This window comes from Tasmannia lanceolata, unplaced genomic scaffold (assembly GCF_043159265.1).
Source record: "Tasmannia lanceolata isolate RefF3 unplaced genomic scaffold, GAP_Taslan_0.1 ptg000044l, whole genome shotgun sequence".
NCBI classification, from domain to species: Eukaryota; Viridiplantae; Streptophyta; class Magnoliopsida; order Canellales; family Winteraceae; genus Tasmannia; species Tasmannia lanceolata.
In genome coordinates this window covers 18,890,101-18,910,255 of record NW_027518721.1, presented here as the reverse complement: position 1 = coordinate 18,910,255, position 20,155 = coordinate 18,890,101, and the positions used below count along the sequence as shown (strand labels likewise).

General features: G+C 39.9%; 1 protein-coding gene across 1 annotated transcript; it reads right to left on the bottom strand.

The window, feature by feature from the left end:
- Positions 1-1,890: 1,890 nt before the first annotated feature.
- LOC143863610 (uncharacterized protein At2g38710-like) lies at positions 1,891-18,638 on the bottom strand. The gene is made up of 5 exons (XM_077374330.1): positions 18,309-18,638; positions 7,136-7,255; positions 5,315-5,429; positions 2,801-2,894; positions 1,891-2,357 (listed from the first exon to the last, which is right to left on the bottom strand). The coding sequence occupies exons 1-5, from the start codon at positions 18,410-18,412 to the stop codon at positions 2,155-2,157; spliced, it is 636 nt and encodes a 211-aa protein (XP_077230445.1). The 5' UTR covers positions 18,413-18,638; the 3' UTR covers positions 1,891-2,154.
- Positions 18,639-20,155: the final 1,517 nt, after the last annotated feature.

The following is a 20,155-nucleotide window of genomic DNA, read 5'->3' as shown; positions in this document are numbered from 1 at the left end:
GCCCGGCGTGGGAACCACATTTTCTACCCCGGAACCACTAGGGAACCAAATTTTATATCTCGGAACCACTAGGGAACTACTAGGCAACCACATTTTATACCCCGGAACCACTAGAGAACCACATTTTATACGCCGGAACCACTAGGGAACCACATTTTATACCTCGAAACCACTACGGAACCACATTTTATACCCCAGAACCATAACGGAACCACATTTTATACCTCGGAACCACTAGGGAACCACATTTTATACCCTCGAACCACTACTGAACCACATTTTATGCCTCGGAACCACTAGGGAACCACATTTTCTACCCTGGAACCACTAGGGAAACACATTTTATACCTCGGAACCACTAAGGAACCACATTTTCTACTCCGGAACCACTAGGGAACCACATTTTCTACTCCAGGACCACTATGGAACTACATTTTATACCCCGGAACCACTAGGGAACCACATTTTATACCCTGGAACCACTAGGGAACCACATTCTATACTCCGGAACCACTATGGAACCACATTTTATACCCCGGAACCACTACGGAACCACATTTTATACCTCAGAACCACCAGGGAACCACATTTTATACCCCGAAACCACTAGGGAACCACATTTTCTACTCTGGAACCACTAAGGAACCACATTTTATACCCCGGAACCACTAGGGAACCACATTTTATACCCCGGAACTACTAGGGAACCACATTTTCTACCTCGGAACCACTAGGGAACCACATTTTATACCCCGGAACCATTAAGAGGGGTATATTTGTCCTAAAAGTCATCTTCTCTCACTTGACAACACATTTTTTATAATTTTCAAATCACTACCCTTTGTTCACAATTTCACATAAACTTTGCATTTTTTTAATGATTTTCCCTTAATATATCATCTGACATGATACAGCTAATATTCATGCTAACACAAAGGCTTCTTTGGACAATTGGACTTCACCAAAATTTGTCCTTCTTTGCAAATAAGATTATTTTAGGGAGATGATAAATTCGCACTCCCTGGAGGATAATTCGCACCGCACCCTGTACCCTGGATCGACGTCAAAAAAGCCTAATAAAGAAGAATATGTGGCAGACATTAACGCAGTTTGGCGTCATTGGACGTTAAGGGGGGCGATTTATCCTAAAGGGGGTGCAAATTTAGGGGAGTGATAAATCGACTCCCATATATCTTAAATCGACTCCCTATGTGTCTGTCTCCCTCCTCTTTCTCTCTCTAACCCAGAGGAGAGAGAGACATTGGGAGTCGATTTAAGATATTTGGGAGTCGATTTATCACTGCCCCAAAATTATCATCGCCCTCTAATTTGCAAATGGGACATTAAGGCGTCTTTGGAAACCATTAATTATATCATTTCTAAAACTATTATGAACATGCGTAATGCTACAATCAGCCCTGCAAAAAAGGGGGTGGGTGGGTCAATACCCATTTAGAATGATACATAAAATTAGTTTCATAACTGTCCTAAAACCATTTTACCCTCTCCTTTTTTTTTGCAAGGGCTCCTGTGAGTCTAGCATTCTTCTATAAACATTATTTGAAAACGATCACATTTAACATCAAAATCATTTGCACGTAAGCTTAGAGGAATGCTAAACTGAAGGGCACCCTCGCAAAAACCGAGCGGCATGGGCATCACATTAGATCCACATCACCTAACTGCATTTATAATTCCTTTAATTTTGTAATTTTGAGGACAGTTATAAATATGGTTGTGTGAAGCGGAACCAATGGGGCGCCCTTGCGGATGGATTTTTAGAAGGGTAGCCATCCGTTTAGCACCCATAAGATTATATGCAAACATTTTTCAGAGATCCAAAGAGGAGTGAGGTTCCTTTCCACCCACCAAAGAGAATTTGAACGCAAATGAGGCAATGATGAATAAGAGAGTGGATTGATCACAAAATAGATCCATACATATATCGTAAGTCACAAGTTTAAAGTTCACATAATACAGCTTGGCATGTGAAGCTGTTAATAACTGAGTTTTATATATAGTCACAATCATTGGGTAAGAGTTTTCTTTTTCCTCAAATATAATTTGAAGAACAACTACAACAGATCAATGAAGAGGACTGTTTAAATAAGCCTTTCGAATTTCCAACTTCAGTTATAAAGATATTGGGATAAATCAATTGTTGGGCTTGGGTCCAACAAGTGCAGGGACTGCTCCTCTTGTTGTTTTAACATGGGAGGCATAGTCATTGTAGTGGAGTGTGTAGAGGGTGCTCTGGTAGCGAGTCAAACGGATGCGCTTGCGGAGCGACTCGGTGATAGCGCCATTGTAACCTGCTTTGCGCATCAGCGAGTCGATTGTCTCCGTCTTTGTCCAGCCTGTTTTGGGCCCAAGAACCAAACAACCACAAACTAAGTATAAAACATGTTTTTGTTATTAGAAATCAAAACATTTTCTTCCTTTTTAAACCCTTTTCTTTTTATTCCTAGACTATGTTTCTTTCAACGCAAAAACAAATTTTACACCCATTTTAAACCTAAATGTAAACTTAAATTTGTCAGGAAAAAGGAGATGCAAATAAGTTTGAAGACATATGGATATGGTATAGAACCATGGCTAAACTAACATAACCAGAAATCTTCTGTAGGGAACCTAAATAAGAGATAAACAACTTTTTGCATTAAGTTAGGTTGGTTTTTAACACAATGATGGTTTAAGCTTTCAGAGAAGATCCTCTTCATGACAGTAGGGTCTTCCCTACAGAAATTGAGGAAAAGTAAACAAGGGAATAGAATAAATGCTGACCATAAACAGAATATACCTTCATGGGCAGCTACATCAGGCAAGTATGTTGCGCTACGCCTTGTATTATAATCAGGGTCAGTGAATTCAATAATTAGACCATGCTTTCCAACCTGAAACAATAAAATATCCAGTTTACACATGGAAAAATCAATTTGCTAAAATGTGTCTTACAGAAGATTGTTAGAATGTGATTAACACTATTTGGAAACAGTTCAAAAGATTGGATCACGAGACCACATTTCAATCATGTATTACAAGAAAACACACCAGAAGGCAATGCAACCTTTTTTGTTTCTGGCAGATTAGATGCTGATGAAATCTTCTTTTTTTTTTTTGAAAAGTGACAAAAATATATTGATAATTCATACGAAGGATACATGAAGAAGGGACCAGGAGTCCCCCCATGGATTACATCGTATGGTGGCCTAGGAGATAGCTCCAGGGCCTTAAAAGATAAAATTTTCCAGGACTATTCCCCCTTTACATTCCTCTTTACATTCTCCATTCCAAAAAAAAACACCCATCTGTGAATACCCAGCAGCCCTGAAACTTTCTAGTAGAATACAGTAAGAAATTACAGTCCTGAAAGACTGTAAACCTGCTGACATCAGCAGTGCGGGCCTATAGTAGTCTGCATTCAAATGGCAAGCAGGTGCGAATTGTGTTCATGCAATGAGGAATCACTGGATCACCTATTAGCCTTATTAAGGATCAAAAAAGGAGTTGGGGGAGAATAGCCTTGGATATAAAATCTGATCTGATAGTGTGGATACAGATTGGTAATGAAGAGCCTAGCTATAGCGTTAGAGAGATTCTAAGGGACTGGAAAGTGATCATTTTCAAGAAGAAGATCGAGCAAAAGGTGCTACCATGTTGGAGCCCACCCCCAAATGGGTGGATAAAACTAAATTTTGGCAGGAATTCAGAAGGAAACCCGGGCATTGCGAGTATAGGTGGCCTCTTCCAGGACTCAAACGGGCGATGCCTTCTTTCTTACTCAGGACCGGTCGGAGTTTGTGATGCCAATGAAGCGGAAGCAAGAGCCACTTCTGTGGGGGTTGAGATGGTACGCAACTCATGGGACGGGCAAATTTGTAGTGGAAGGGGACTCAAGGAATGTCATATCATGGGCGACCAACAAAGTGACTGGACCATGGGTCCTAACGGGCATCATATCAGAAATCAGGGTTCTAGTAACATCACTATCTCCTAAATTTAAGCACAGCACAGATCGGCCAATGAGGAGGCTGATAAACAGGCCAAAGATGGAGCGGAAAGGGAAGAAATAATTATTTGGCCTGTAGACTTTGGAAATATATAGGTCTGGTATGGGGTAGGATTAATGCATGTTGTTGTGGAGGGACATCCGGTCCCTGTAATTGTAACCTGGTTATCACATCATTAATAAAATTGTTACTATTCAAAAAAACAAATCAGTGAAGCCTGCGGTGAGGGTTCTTGTCGTTTGAACTTACTGTCTTTAGGATCTTACCCCGTGCGAAGATGATTGAACCATGCAAAATCTTGAAGAAGATGGGCAACAACACTTGTGAGATTGAACTTCCTAATGACTTGCATATGTCAACAATATTCAGTTTTCCCAACCTCCATGATGCTGTCTAAAAATCCAAGATTGAGAAGACTTGCAAGAGATTGAGAGTTGTCTAGAACTCTGTGAGGTCAAATAGAAAGAACAGCCACTAGTACAATATTGCGTTCACTGAAAGAACCTAGCAATCGAACAAGCTTCATTGATTGATGACGAATTGGAGATAGATGAGAAGAAAATTAAAATGTTTGGAGATAGACGCGATCACAGGTGGGCCCACAGGATCCCACCTGTGAACGCCCTCAAAAGTCCAGTGGACTGAACGTTTGTAGCAGAAAAAAGGGGAAGGATCATAAAGATGACATCTTTCTGACATCAAAAGGAGGACCCATAGAAGTTTGCTGTGATACCCAGATATAAAAAAGGACAAGAAAAAGGAGATAAGAATCAATATTTAAAAAAAAAAATTAGTACACAGATACTAAAACGAATACTGATACAGATGTCTTATATCATGAGATAAGGCACAAGACATGTATAAATAAAATATCATGGAACTTGATTATATTTAACTTAGAAGATGGAATTAGTAGTAAATTTAAAATAGCATCTATAGATTCTATACTACTCATATGTTCCACATTATCATTTCAAAAATATGACATTACAGGCAAAATGCATTATAGTTAATTCAAAGTGAGTGGCATATGTTTCAAACATTATAGCTATTTTGACCAGCAAAAATATCCATGAAGTATCCGAGTACAAGTATTGGTACCATAGCAATGCCAGACAAGGTACGTTGTGCCTAGAGAAGTATTGAGTATCATATTTGACATTGGCTTCAAAATTCAGGGAAAGCTGCCATTCATTTATTTGGAGAATTACCATGATTTTTTTTTTAGGGGGAAGTTCTGATTATTCATTCTAATAATCTGAAACTTAAAAAGCACCGAAAAGAAAAGAAAAGAAAAGGCAGACCTCCCAATCAAGGTAGTTGAGAGCAGATTCATAGTCAGTCAGAATGGAAACTGTACATTCTAAATATGGCAGCTCTTTAGGCTGTATAGGAGGAAACCGGCGGTCCCTCAAAGCACTGCAAGATTACAAAGAAGGAAACCGATAAGTTGGCATTTTGCAAGCAAATGTAGAAAACATAAATCCAGCAAAATCAAAAGATTAAACAGGCAGAGAAAACATTTTCAATCGGCGGCAAGCCATGTCAGCAAGTTCATTATACTACAAAGTCAACTCAACTCAACTAAGCCTTTGTCCCAAACTAGTTGGGGTAGGCTAATGAATCCTTCAGAAAATTTTCATGACACTATACTACAAAGCTATGATTTGTGGACACGGACACGAGTGTCGCGTGCCGACACGGACACGGAGTGTCCGACACGGCAAACCCCCAAACTTTAGAAACGGGGGCACGGCTAAAATAGGAAATATATGTAATCATGATTTGTGGATATGGATTCGTGTGTCCAGTTTCAACATGGATACGAGTTGTCTAAATGAGGTAACACAATATTCAATAAAAAAACAGAATATCACACTTGACACGGTACAAAAACATGTCCACACACCCACATTAAATCTAACACTTCCAGCAATACAAGTAAAAGTGTCCAAAGGAGTGTCGACACGTGTGGACACGCGTGTCGTGTCGGACACGGCAGGACACGTGAGTCGGCAATAAATACGAAGTGTCGGCCAAATCATAGGTACAAAGTCAATTAAGCATAATTTAATAAAAGCAACAAAAGCCAACAAATAAGACAACCAATTAAACAGTGATATGCCAAATGACACAAAGATAAAAAATAAAAAAGGGATTGCGTGAATAATGCAGTCAAAGGGTAATATACTCTTACATGTGGTAAATAAAATGGAAGGTTTTTTAAGACAGTCAAGAGGTTTCTACTCAGTAGTGCCCTATTCATTTGTGGGACATACCAAATCATGTGTTAATGAAATCAGTAGTGCCCTATTCATTTGTGGGACATACCGAATCATGTGTTAATGAAATGGAAGGTCTTTAAGACAGTCAAGAGGGTTCTACTCAGTAGTGCCCTATTCATTTGAGGTACATACCAAATCATGTGATAAATAAAAGAGAACGCAGAAACTATGATCAAAACGGCAAGTGTATGAGCCTCATCAGACAGTAAAGAGGATGGGCATACATATGGTAACCTGTTATTTACAATAGTCAACACTCCAAATTGTTCACTAATAAAATGTCATTTATAGTTCTCGTCCTGTACTATTATCTTGTTTCTAATATTCACGTTGTTTCTCTTTCTCCTTCCCCCTCGAGGTGTTGAGTATAAAGTCAGTGAGAAACAAGAAGCTCACACGCTTGCACTGCTTGCAGCATCCATATTACTCATTGGATCTAGGCACTTTCTCTACTCCCAAAGTTCTTAAACTTGTTGTTGAACCTATTAATGGTGATTCACTTGTTACCAATGATTTTTTTCCTTTTTTTTCTTCAAGTCATCGACCTTTCCACTACATGATCACATATTAATACTTCATATGAATATATAATATGCAAATGGTGAAGACAATATAAACAGTATTTCAAAAATTGCTACCAGGAATGCCTGGGAAAGATCCCACAAGTGGGAGAAATAGGGAACAAGATCATTCTCAGTCCCAGTCAACTTCCATTTGCATTTCACTTTGGTTTGACATGAGATGAGACGTGAAGAGTTCAAAACATGCATGGAATCAATGACTTTACAGAAATAGAGGTCAATGGCTTCAAAAATAAAACACACAATTCAAAAAATGTACCTAGTTAAAGCATAGTCCTTGAACCCATTGATCAAGTAACGAGCTTCTAAGGTTCCTATGCATCCACGTAGACGAGGCTCCCCGCCATTAATAGCTTTCTTCCAAGTGACAAACAATGGGCTGAAACCAGGTAACTTTTCACATGAGATTAAGATAAACAGACGAGAAGTTAAAATATCGAATATAATAAATTCTTTAAAACTGTCCACTAAAATAAGTACATTTCTAGGAGAAAAGGACAGATATTATAATTAAATACGGAGGGTCCCAGAAAAATATAGTGAAGTAGATTACTATGGGAAAAAAAGAGCTTTTGAATAGAAGGTGCAAAGTGTAAACCGACCATTAAACAGAAATGGAAGAAATGATTAGATCCAAGTAATTAATTCAGTTGGAACCAGTTCAGAGACATAGACCAACAAGAACGGCCCAATTTCAACAAGCTGATTTGGCAACAATTTGGCCTTAGTTTCATTCTCTTTTATCTTCTTTTTTTTCTTTAACAAAAATAGGTACCACCAGACACTTCGTTAGTTCGGTTTAAGAAAACTTCCAAAGGAAGTCGATAACAATTTTTTTTTATTTTTTTTTACTGGAGGAACTCGATAACAATTATTCATCAAAAAACTAATATAGTAATTATAGACAAAGTGCACACAGAGCTTTGAACTCGGTCACTGATTGCAACCAACAGAAAGGTTCTACCAATTAGAAGAGACACTATCATTTGCGAAACCAATAATAAGGTGGTCAAAAAGCACTAAATTATCCAAAGCTTTCCAGAGTCAAAGTTGCCATCTTTGTTAGTTTTTTGAGGTACTATGGGAGGAAAACCTTGAATCAATAGCCAAGGACAAAGCATGAATTTGTGGAAAAGTGTGCCCTATAGGTGTTGCAGTGGTGATGTCAGTAAGGAGTCCACTCACTTTAGGATCCTCTGAAAATTCTCAATGTCATTTGTCTTTTTCTCTTGCATTAAGGGTATTTTTCCTCATTGGTGACCACCATCACAGCATAGTAAACAAAATGAACATGTTCCAAGGGAACCTCAGCTTGTTGGGGAGTGTTAGAACTTAAAAGTGGTTGAAATGTATAAGTAGGGGCATTTTGCCATTACAACCCTCGTGCATGCGTGTGTCACTTGTATTGAGTTACTATAATAAATGAAAGGAATTGAGTTAGAACCTTTTTTTTTTTTGAAAGTTGACAGGGATATATTAAAATCATACGAGGGATACATGCGAGGGAGACCAGTAGTCCCCCAAGTATTACAACATATGAAGACCTGGAGCATTCCAGGTAGAAGAAAAACAAAAAAGAAAACTATAAAACCAATAATTGGCCTTCCCGAGCATCTTTAACATCCACCCAAACGGCTCTGAGAGCCATCCAACCCAACCACCTTGCAAAATAGTCTTTCTTTCTACACTTATGGGAGATCTTCCCACCCCTGAAAGATTCCAAAAAACTTTGCTAAATCCATTGCGATCTTCCCACCGAAGATCTTGACAACCATTGATACTACTATTCCTTTAAAGGAACTTTTCTTCACCAATCATAAAATGCCCCCCCCCCCCCTCTCTCCTCCTCAACTGTACACTTACCCAGTTCCTTTAACAAAAACTTGAATTCGTAACGAAAAGCCTCTTCGCTCGCCACTGTGTCCAGATCCTCCTCTTGTAGATCCCTGTCGTCTAGCGCCTTTCCGGCCGCTCTCTTCTCTTCAAGTTTTCGTATCCCCACTGCTTTCTTCGCCTCCCACTCTTGTCGTCTTAAGCTTCTCTCTTCCATCAAGGATTTGATGAAGAAAGGATGCTTGTGCATTGGTTTATGGGTCTCCTTAACATTGAAGTCCCTGTCAGACTAAAGAAGGCCTCACTTCTCCTATTAGCGTCGTCTTTGAAAAGCGACCATTGCCTTTTGATGAAATCACTAATGATTTCCCTTAGGGTTGGCGAAGACTTAAAAGCCTTTTCTTCGTTATTAGCAATGCCCCCCTAATCCTGAGCAAAGCCTCCTCTATTTCCATAAAGTCCATGTGCCGCTTTCGTTTCCAACTTATGGCCGGAACGACTGATGAAGATGAAAGTGGAGGGAGGCTCTGATCCTGGTGTTCCATATTCCTTAATGGGGCAACGAGAGGACTGTGTTTTCAATTCTACTATTTACTTCCAAAGCTCCCCCTCTTTTTATTATAGGGGCAACCGCCTACAGTTACCAATAACCGCCCCCACACCACCCACAATGGCGAAATAGAAGAGTTTTCCGAGGCTTTGATATGAACGCATTTATGGAGCCAGGCAGTCTCCGGACAAAGTCTTTCTGCCTCTTCGGCTTCCAAGGATAATATGACAAAAATTCCTATACTAAGTAATCAAACAATAGGGCCCTAGAATGGTTTCTGACAGGATTCTAATCATCCCCTTCGATTTCCACAAGCGCCTTAAATGCTATGCTATTTTTTATGATGATTAGATCCATCTTTAAGGGAAATCGCTGACTCCCTCTTGTCCTTTCCGATGATTCAGCTGCCTTGATATAAGTTTTTTCAATTCAATAGCATAAGCGGCAATCTTTTGCTTGTTTCAAAAAACCAACTCACCCATCTGTATAGCACCCATCAAAAATCCATTTTTTGCTTCTCCTTTTACTTCCTACCTTTTTATTTTCCAAAAAACCTATAATCCATCTAGCTTCCATAGGGATGAAGCTAGAGGAACAAAACCCCAATGACCTTTACCCGATCACCCAAGGGCCACATATGCCCTGGGTAGATGTAGAAAATCATTTTTTGGACCCCATTCGACCATTTTATTCCTTTAAGCATTGTCGGAATGTAGCTTCCATTGATTCTTGAAATTCGAACCAACCAAGCGGAACTCCGCTTTCCTTGATTTTAGGACACCCAAAGATTTATTCCAATTCAAGCGCACTCCAATAGGGTGGTTAGCCCTGCTTTTACTTGATCTAACGCGCTTGAGGCACTGTATTTGAGAAAAATCCGCCCTCCCAAGAGCTTTTGTTTGCTCAGTCCTATTAGGATCAGAAAAAATACCATTTTGACCTGAATGATGAGACACGGGATCCGATGTATGTCCTTCAAATTCTAAGGGATGTGGGGCCAGTGGAGTATTGGGAAAAGCCTCTTTGAATTTTCCTTTCCCTTTCTTTGATTGATGAGATTTGAATTTTGAATTCAAATAGGTGGGCCCCAAAGGTTCAACGGTTTTCCCTCCAACAGACCCCCAACCAACCAATGGGGGGGGGGGGGGGGGGGGGGGGTGGGTGTCAGCAAATCCGAGTTCGGTCCATTTCTTTCAGGAGGAGGGGAGACTTCAATTCTTATAGTAAAGCAGTTACCCAATATCCAGAGGAGAACAAAAGAACATGAATGCTTCCATCTAGGAGCGAGGATTCTAGCCAAAAAGAAGCTCATACACTGCCTGTGTCTACTTTCCATCCTTGCTTCCAAGACCGGACAAAAAATGTTTCTCAAGGCTTCCACTGTTGAAATTGCCCATGCGTGTAACGGAATTCCATAAAAGTTAACCCAGGTTTCTTCCGCTCCCTGGATAAAACCCTGATTCCAAGCTGAGAGAGATAGCAATTGGTTCCCACACGCTTCCACCCCCTTGGCCAAAATCGATGCAGCCTGGTCTACTGATTCAAACATAAAAAGAACTTCATCCCTCGTTAGGAAACAAGGGCAGGAGAGGGAAGGTAAGTTCCAAAGTCGTTTGGCCTAGGCCCAGGCCCAGAGATCATCTAGGGTCTTTTTTCCGACCAGGCATGCTCTTAATATTTCAACCCGAGCTCCCACTTCCTTTCCGGATACAAAAAGTGAAGGGATCCCTTTCTCAAAAGATGTGATATTTCTCCGGAATCCGGCCACAACTCGTCCTCACCGCCGGCATTGGCCGAGGACTGTTGAGGGTGAGTAACGAGATTCGGCCCAAGATTGAGAGGGGCAGATTTTTTTTTTTTCCCTGGTAACACCATCGACATCGAGCCCGCCATTTGAAATTGTGGTAGTGGCAGGAAGGGCAAGTCCAATCCCCAGGCCATCTTCCTGCCGAAGGAGGAGACCACTTTAAGACAGCCTTTTTCTTCCCTACCCCACCCACCATCGACGTCTGCTTTCTCATTTGCCCTGGAATTGAGTTAGAACTCCCACATGATTTTTCTCCTTTCTCTTCTATACTTCTACATCTTTATCATACTTAACGATAGATTTTATAGACCATCCAAAGTGGCAAACCAAGATAAGCTAAAAAGACAATCTACCTTGCAACCCCTTATTTACATTTCTCATACAATTTGTCTCCATTCTCGCAGGACTTTACTCCCATCATCTTTTTTGGCATCAGAGCAAGTTGTAATTCTTAAAAAAAATTAAAAAAAAAAAAACAAGTTGTAATTCCTAAACTGATCTAGGTCATCACAGAGAGTGATAAAAGCTCAACCAATGACAAAGAGATGAGATGCTGGTAGATTTGATCCAACAGTGGTTGCCTAATACAACAGCTTCAAGCTATGCGCAAGGAGCAATCTGATGAAATCCGTCCAACTCGTGCCAACAAACAACTGGAAGGCAAGGTTTTAATTTTCGTTTTGGTCGCCACGGAAACAGATATGTTTCAGTCTCAGTTGGAATTTTCGGTGGAAATCCTGTAAACTAAAATAACATAAACATATAGAAACAGCTGCAAATGATAAAATTTTTAAGATGAAACCATCACATATGCAAGACAACCATTTATAATGGTTTAATAACATCAAACGCCTAGTGATGCATTGTCACGCATGTCTGATAATTTAGTCCATACCACATTTCACATGTAATCTATATAAATGTGTATACATAGTACATACACCACATTTCACATGCATTTCATAGAAATATAATTGTGTAACATGTACTGATGTAGTAAGCCACTGATGCACTCACGATTTTGGTTTCAGAATGCGTTTCGATTTCGGTATCGTTTCAGTGGGCATGGAAATAGAAACATTTTGGTCATTTTGTATCGGTTTCGGTGGAAATTTAAAACCATGCTGGAAAAGCAAAGATTTTCCAAAAGAAAATTTAAAACACCATCAATCTGATCATTTGATGCCAAATTTGGAGGAAAAGAATCTATTTCAAAATGAAATGGAACAAAGAAACCCCCTGAGTCTCATTCCTGGGTCGTGGGAACATTGGTCTTGCATGCCAAGTTTTTTGAAGAAAGAGCTAAGAACGAAGATGACCCTATGAATACAGTGACCCTCAAGATTTTGAGAGGGGAATGAAAATCGAAGTCCCTGATTTTCATAGCATTCTCCAACTTGAAAATTCTGGGAGTGGTTAATCAGTATAGAAAACTTTTTTCGAATGGAATGATTTGCCAAAAGTACGGAAGATTAACTTCATGGTAAAACAAAGTTAAAAGGGGCTGCTTTGATTTGGAGGCATAGACTATTGGGAAAAAAAATAGTTTCAGCCAAGGCCGAAATTGGTACCGAAACCGAAATTTAAATCCATGGCTCATACCAACACCACAAAGCCCAGATATTCAGCACGAGGATTCAGATGATGATACTACATCGTCATGATCATCTCACAATTGGATTCACTCATTTTACATCCTTCAGAGGTTTGCCAGAGTTTTCTTCAACATCTTGACACCTTCTGGAGATTACTTCATAGACACATGGACGCTCGAGACTAGTTGAGGGTTTCGTTGGCGGTACTTAGTTTGTTGGTAACAACGATTGGGTCTGTGGTTAGGTGCTGTACAGATGCGACAATTTCACGGGACCGTGTTTCCAGATGTAGAAAATCTTACTCGACGGAGTCGAATTCTTCCCACCCAGGGAAAACTGATATGACCCGGCTATGATTACTTGTTATTTTTACAGACTTTATATTTTTTTTTGCTGGGAAAGATGGGATCAAACCTCCGACATCAAGGTTGAGAAACAAATCTTAAAACATTGAGCTACAGGACCAACCCCTAGAGACTTCTTAGTTAGTTGCTATTTTGTATCTACGACTTATTTTAGTATTTTGCCATGTTGGAGCCAATATGTGTGGTTGTCCACACCACCTAGGGCCCACACCACCTCACACCCCACTCGCCGGTCCTAGGTTCCTCAAGCTAGACCCATCAAAGTTCAACTTTAATAAGCGTTGAGAGGGGGGAACCCAATCTTCAATGATCTTGGGTACCTGAATAGAATCATAGCAAATTCCCTGCCATCCATACCATAAATCATAGGCAGATACAAATCTAAAGCAAGGGAGGGATCTCGCCCCATGCAATGGTCAAGGCAATGGACTTATTATATAGGAAATGCCCTCTTTTTTAATATCCATTGAATATCCGAGCATATCGCTCTTTCCACAACACCCATATTATTGTTAAGAGAAAGATTCCAAAGAATTTTCCCTTTCTTCTTCCACGAGATACTAGACCACCCTTCAAGGACTTCTATGAGCTTAGCAGGGACTCCCCATGAGATTCCAAACCTAGATAATACCCTGCTCCACACATCTCTAGCCACCCGGCAATGAATGAAAATGTGGTCCACTGTTTCCCAGCCTCCAAACATAGCGCACAATGGTCAACAATCAAAACCTCCCGGCTCGCAAAAAGTCCACCGTCTGGATTCGTTGAGGCAAGTTACCCAACAAAAGGCACAAACCCTAGATGGTGCTTGGATGCTCTAGACTTTGGCTCCTTTTGAAGATCCAGGACAAGGTTGCAGCCTCATACGGGGTTGTTCACCACCCAACAGTCCCTTCTATCCTCTTTCTTGGCTTCTCGACCTTCTTTTCCTTTTACTTCTACTGGGCTGGTAACTCTCCTGGTTAGAGCCCTTCCTCTGCCTTTCTTTCACTTTTTTTCTCAATTCATGCACGTTCATACCTATATACATGGTTTTAAATTTCGGTCCGAAATTTTGGGTTTCAGTCGAGACCGACACAAAAATCACACATATCCGAGGCCAAAACGGTTGTTTATTTCGACCGAAATTTCAAAATTTCGACCTTATCCTGAAATTTCGTCCTAAGTTTAAGTGATGACACCCAAAAATCTCGATTTTTATTAATTATTTAATATATTCCCGAAATTTTGGCCAAGATTATGGAACGCATGGTTTGACACCCCTGGTTGACTCTTTTGTTTAATTCTCTTCGATGTTACGAAATTTCGGAATTTCGGCCGAAATTCTGTACGAGATAAAATATTATTTTATTCGAATTCGTCAGATTCCGTCCGAAATTTTAGTTTCGGTGAGGACCGAAACGCATTCCGAAACCGAAATTTGAAACCATGCCTATATAGCAGCACCTTGCCGCCTTATACATATTTCCTTATTAATTTTGTTGTCCGGGCTACACATGAGAGCATTTTCTCCAATCCAGTTCCATCCATTGCGGGCTGCGGTTGGTTATCTTGGACTATTTTTGGACCTTCCCGGCTGTTCCACTACTTCTCTTGGGCCACTTCACGCTAGGCACATATATCTACCGGTGAGGTCTAATTGTTTATGGTTTTCAGCCTGTTTTGGACTTGATATTTTGATTCACCGACACACTTGGCCTTATACTTTTACCCTCACCTCATTCCATACATTATTTACCCTATTTAGGAGGCAACTAGGACCGATACATTCTTTATTTTCAGATTGCATTCCAACCATCCACTTGTTATTGTCCTGTTTATGTATTTATACTTGTTATTGCCCTGTTTGTATTTATTATTCTTTAATGTGAACTTTATTTGCAGCAAATGTTTGAGCAGAATTTTAGACTTATCATTGGATTATCTCAAAGGTTAGATCAAATTAAATCTTTTATCATGGATTGATTAATTTCTGGAATGCCTAATCTGAAAATGGGGCTGATTTGTGCCAGTCTACCGGGAGTTTAACCCATTAAGCTCTAAAGGTTCTCCGGCATAATCGTGAGCCCTTCTGGGTTTGCACCAAAATTAATTTCAACGGGCAAATATAGGAAATCTAGGACATACAGGGATCTTGTTAGTGACAACTTCAGTGTAAGTGGGCATTCTTAGGTCCAATAGTAGTGAAGGATTCCAATGAGGCGAAAGTGATAGCAGTCTTCTTTTTTTTTTCTTTTTTTTTTTTTTTGAAAAATGACATATATATATTCATACAATGAAAGTTACATTGGGGACAAGTGGTCCCACACGATTTACATAGCATGAAGATCCAGGATCATACATCCTGGGCTAAAAAACATAAAAGAACCAAGTTATCTACACCCACATCCATCTAACATAATCACCATAACCCTCATAGAAATAAGTCACAGTACTTCTAATCCCCCATATAAACATCTGAACATATTCCAAGCTCAAAGAGCATATAGAAACCACAAAGAGAATGTAGTTATCCACCTTTCGTCAAAGCCACCACTAGTCCATTGGATTAGTCTTGTATGGTATCAGATTTGTTGATTGTGAACATATAGGCTGCCTAATTGTAAAAGGAGATTCACTTAATGATCTGATGGATGGACAGGAGGAATCCCTATCCTTAGAGGTTTGCGAATATCATTGAAGAAATTCAGGATAGATTGGAGGAGGGGCATTTGGTTCATTTTTGGCATGCACGAAGATCAGCGAACAGCAATGTAGATCAGATGGCTCGATCTAGTGTAGACAGAACTAGACTAGAGTTGTTTGATGACCTTCCTCCATGATTTTTTTGTATTTGTAGTTTAGGATAGGACTGTTTGCTTTGTATGTTTATTTTCTTTTGTACTGACTGAGGGCTTCATTTCTTTTTCTAATAGATTACTTCGCCATTCAAAAAAATCCTTAGGTGTTGACCCTTGTTTATTCTTAATTTCGATTGCAGATATTGATGTTTATTTTTATTCATTTGGGGGTTATTTAGTACTAGTAGCATAGGAATATTCTCGGGATTTCCTAATAAAACACTATAGAAGGGTTATTAAAAGGACCCTCTTTCTTTCTCTTTCTCCCTCGTTTCTTTCTCTTTTCGTCTTCCTCCTCGCTTATCATTCAAAAGGGAAAAAAAGAGTCATGGAGGAGTGTTAATAAACATCTTAAAATGCATTTTTCCCATTCAAATAAAAAAAGAATGGCCTTGGAAGCCCTTCTCTTGTCCTCAAGTTTAAACACTCAATAATGATAACTCCATTTAGCATTGTGTCCCTACCAAACATTCCTTGGAATGGAAAGATAACTTTCTCAAGCACCCCTTTGAGTCTATTGGCAATGGATAAAGAAATAATTGTGTAAGTCATACGGACCACACCAACCTAATAAGCCAGATATATGTTACCTCAGCTGCCCCTCCCCCTTTTGTTACAAGCATGAAGAAAGTGGTGTGACCATATTTATTAAATGTTGATAATGGGTCACTTCTACCTGGATGAAACAACCTACAGAGGATACAACAAGTATTCAATAGGGATGGTAAAGTCTACTATGGGTTTGGCATTCCGCTTAACATATACACAGCACAACCTTAACTCTTTCCACATATGAGTAACCCTTCATCAGCAATGCGCACATACGAGGCTCTACATCGCAATCGTCTTCTTCAGATCAGATGGTGTTCTTTGGGATAGAACTCTTTCAAAGACTCGTTCAATCTCTCTTAGCACGTCCTATTACTACTAGAAGAACACCATTTCAAAGCTGATCGGTCCCAAAGATTAGTCTCCACCCATCTTCAATACCGTATTTCAAATCTCATCCTGCTCAACCCCAGCCACAGTTTACTGTCATTGAACAAGCATCTAAACTCTAAAGTCAAGACCATCAAGCTTAGTGTGGCAAATTCTTTGGGGTATAAATGCTTAAAGGAGCTAAACGATCACTTCTCCTAACTCAGTCTTGTCTCCCACCAGATGCCCTTTTTCAGAATTTATTTGATTTAATTCATTATTCTCCTTGCATCCATCATTCTGTGAGAGAAGGTTGTGTTCTATCTCCCTCCTTGAGTCACTTTAACCTAGATTAAGATAACCCATACCCATTAGGAGGTAATAAGTTTAGCCGCTAAAATTGAAAATCATGGAATTATATAGTTTGCTGAAAAGAAGGCCTGTCATGAGCAATGCAGAGGCCTTCTACACTTGTTTCCTTTAGATAAGACAATAGTTTCTTTCAGTAGTCTAAGAAAATGGATAAGAAGTGACCAAAAAGTATTCAGGGTGCTCTGCAATCTTAACCTAAAACTATACTCTAAATTACAAGAACAGAAACGAGTACGGAAGCATATGGTAGAGGAATACCTTGAATGGAATGCAAAAAAATAAAAATGAAAAGGGTCTCCTAAAATTCATTCCAATAAATCAGGTGTGGGACACTATAAAGAGGTGAATCAATACAAAAAACACAAGTTAGCAGGAGTAACACCATCACCAACAAAAACAGAAACAAGGTAAAACCAACCCTGGTAAATCTATATTCATTTGGATGCTTAAGCATTCATTGGGCAAGTCCATGGAGGAGGGTAGGATTTTAAAACCCCGATAAAGCCAAAGTCCCTGTTTGGATGCAAAGTTAACTGGGTTGGGGGGAATTACCTATGAAATTTCTTCTTTTTTGGGTTATTTCATATGGAAAGATACGTAATGCCTCATCACCAGACAAGCAATTATTACACATGTTTCTTGTCTAGTAGTTTTTAGGGATTTCGATGCTACATTGGCAACCAAGCACCATAAAGTTGAAGTTTTTTTCTTTTCCTTTTTGCTTGGATATTGCCTGAGGATGCCTCGCATGCGGCATCCAAACAGAGTTATTTGAAAATTCATCCAAATCCATCTGATGCCAAGTTGCCAAAAAAAACGCAGAGAACCCAAAAGGCTCATGAATTACATCTAAATGCAGAAAAAATTGAAATTAGGGAAATTTAAGATAAAACACATCCAATCAAATAGGACGAAAAGAGGAATATAAAAAAGCCTGATGATAATCACATCAGATTACACGAAAGCATGAGATTTTACAAAAATGCAGATAAATAAAAACAATAACCAGTCAATTAAACCCTAATAACACCCAAACCAATAAAAAAAACTCCATCAAATTCAAAAGAAGAAGGGAGAAGAAAAAATCAGAGAGAGAGAGAGAGAGAGAGATCATGGATTTTAACAGATCGAATTGAAACCCTAGAAACGTACTGTTGGCCTTCATCAAAAGCGGGAGGAGGAGTCTGTTCGCTGTTATAATGCGCGACGAGCGTGTCAAAACAATAGACCGCCATTTCCCGATTTGCAGAAACCATATTTTCGAGCTCGAGAAATCGGGAAAAAACGGGGGGGAAATAATTGTAGAGGAACAAAGCTGTCAAAGAATCGGGATCTAAAAAAATTGAAGGTTCAGTAGAGTTTTGATCGAGTGACGATTAGAATTGGGTTTTCCGATTGTAGAGTTGTGAAAATGTAGAAGAAAAAACACACACAACTTTTGCCTTTTCTTTTTCTTTTTGGGTTCTTCTTTTTAGGCTTTTTATATTTTGAAAGAAGAAGAAGTTGGAGTTGTCTGACCTTCCACGTCGCGAATGATTGGAGACGTACAGATGACACCTGTTTTGTGGCACGCAGGACCACCTGAAAGGGGTGCACCTTTGGACCGGCTCAACCCAATTTTGGCTCGGGCTGGGTTGGGTTAGGGTTGAGGCTTTTGGGCAACCCTACCTAACTTGAACCCGAGCCATGCTCCAAATTTGATCGTGTGTTTATTCCCATCTGACACGCTCGACCTCAGAAACCCACTATTCATGTTGAAAGGTGTTTACCCACCGAGGCGTTGGCTCTTCGGCATAAAGTCACGGGCTTGCTCCCTCTTGACGAGTGTTCGAATCCCGCCGCCCCCAGCTTACCTGACCCACATGGTGAGTGGGTCGTTGCGTGTAGGGACTAGGGACTAGTCCTACTCCAGAAGGGGGTGGGGACATCCTACGTCATCAAAACCTATTAAGTTGGCACACTTCATGAGGATTCTTTTGGTTCGTTTGAATAGGTATTTGAACTGAAAGAACCTTGGGTTCGTTTCTATCTTGGCCTTCGGAAATAACTAGAGATGAATGGATGCTTGAAACGTGTTGAAAAACTTAAACTGTTTGGAACGCTAACGTTATTGAATACTTTAGTGAGCAGCGCCATCTTTTCTCACTTATCTTTTGGCTTAGAACGGTAACGTTATTGAATACATCTCTTTTGGCTTAGAATCTTTTCCCTTCTCTTTTGCTCCTCATTAGTTACGCCGGCTTACCCCATTATTTACGCTTTCCGCCCGCGTACTCCTTTATTTCCACCGGCGTACCCATTATTTTCGCCGGCGTACACCCTATTTCCGTCGGCGTACCCCTTAATATTCCGGTGGCGTACCTCCTGAATCCGGCAGCATTCTCAGCCAAAAGAGACATGAGAAATAATAAAATATTCAATAAAGTCGTCGTTCTAAGCCAAAAGAGGCGTATTCAATAACGTTATAAGCCAAAAGAGAAGTAAGGACCAAAAGAGAAGTGAAAAGATAGAAACGAACTCAAAGCCAAAAGAGACGTATTCAATAACGTTATTGTTCTAAGCCAAAAGAGAAGTGAGAAAAGATTATGATTGACTTTGGGTTGTCAGCGTTCCAAAAAGTTTTTCAACATGTGTCAAGCATCCATCCGTCTCTAGTTATTTTCAACGGCCAAGATAAAAAAGAACCCAAGGTTCTTTCGGTTCAAATACACATTCAAACGAACCAAAAGAAGCCTCGTGAAGCGCGCCAATTTAATAGGCAGTACTGAAAAAGGATGACTTTGTGCATGTCAGAAGGTATCAGGGTCTTTTGACCACCCGATTTTGAAGATTAGCCCGCGTTGTGTTCTTGTTTTAAAAGGTGCCCACAATCCAAATTCCTCTAAACATCAACCCGCATTCCGCATTCCGTACTTTTCTCTTTGTAATGGAACCTTTTGTCTTCTTATGGTTTTGTCTCTTTGTAAACCACCTTTTGTACCTTTTTACTTTAGCGGTCT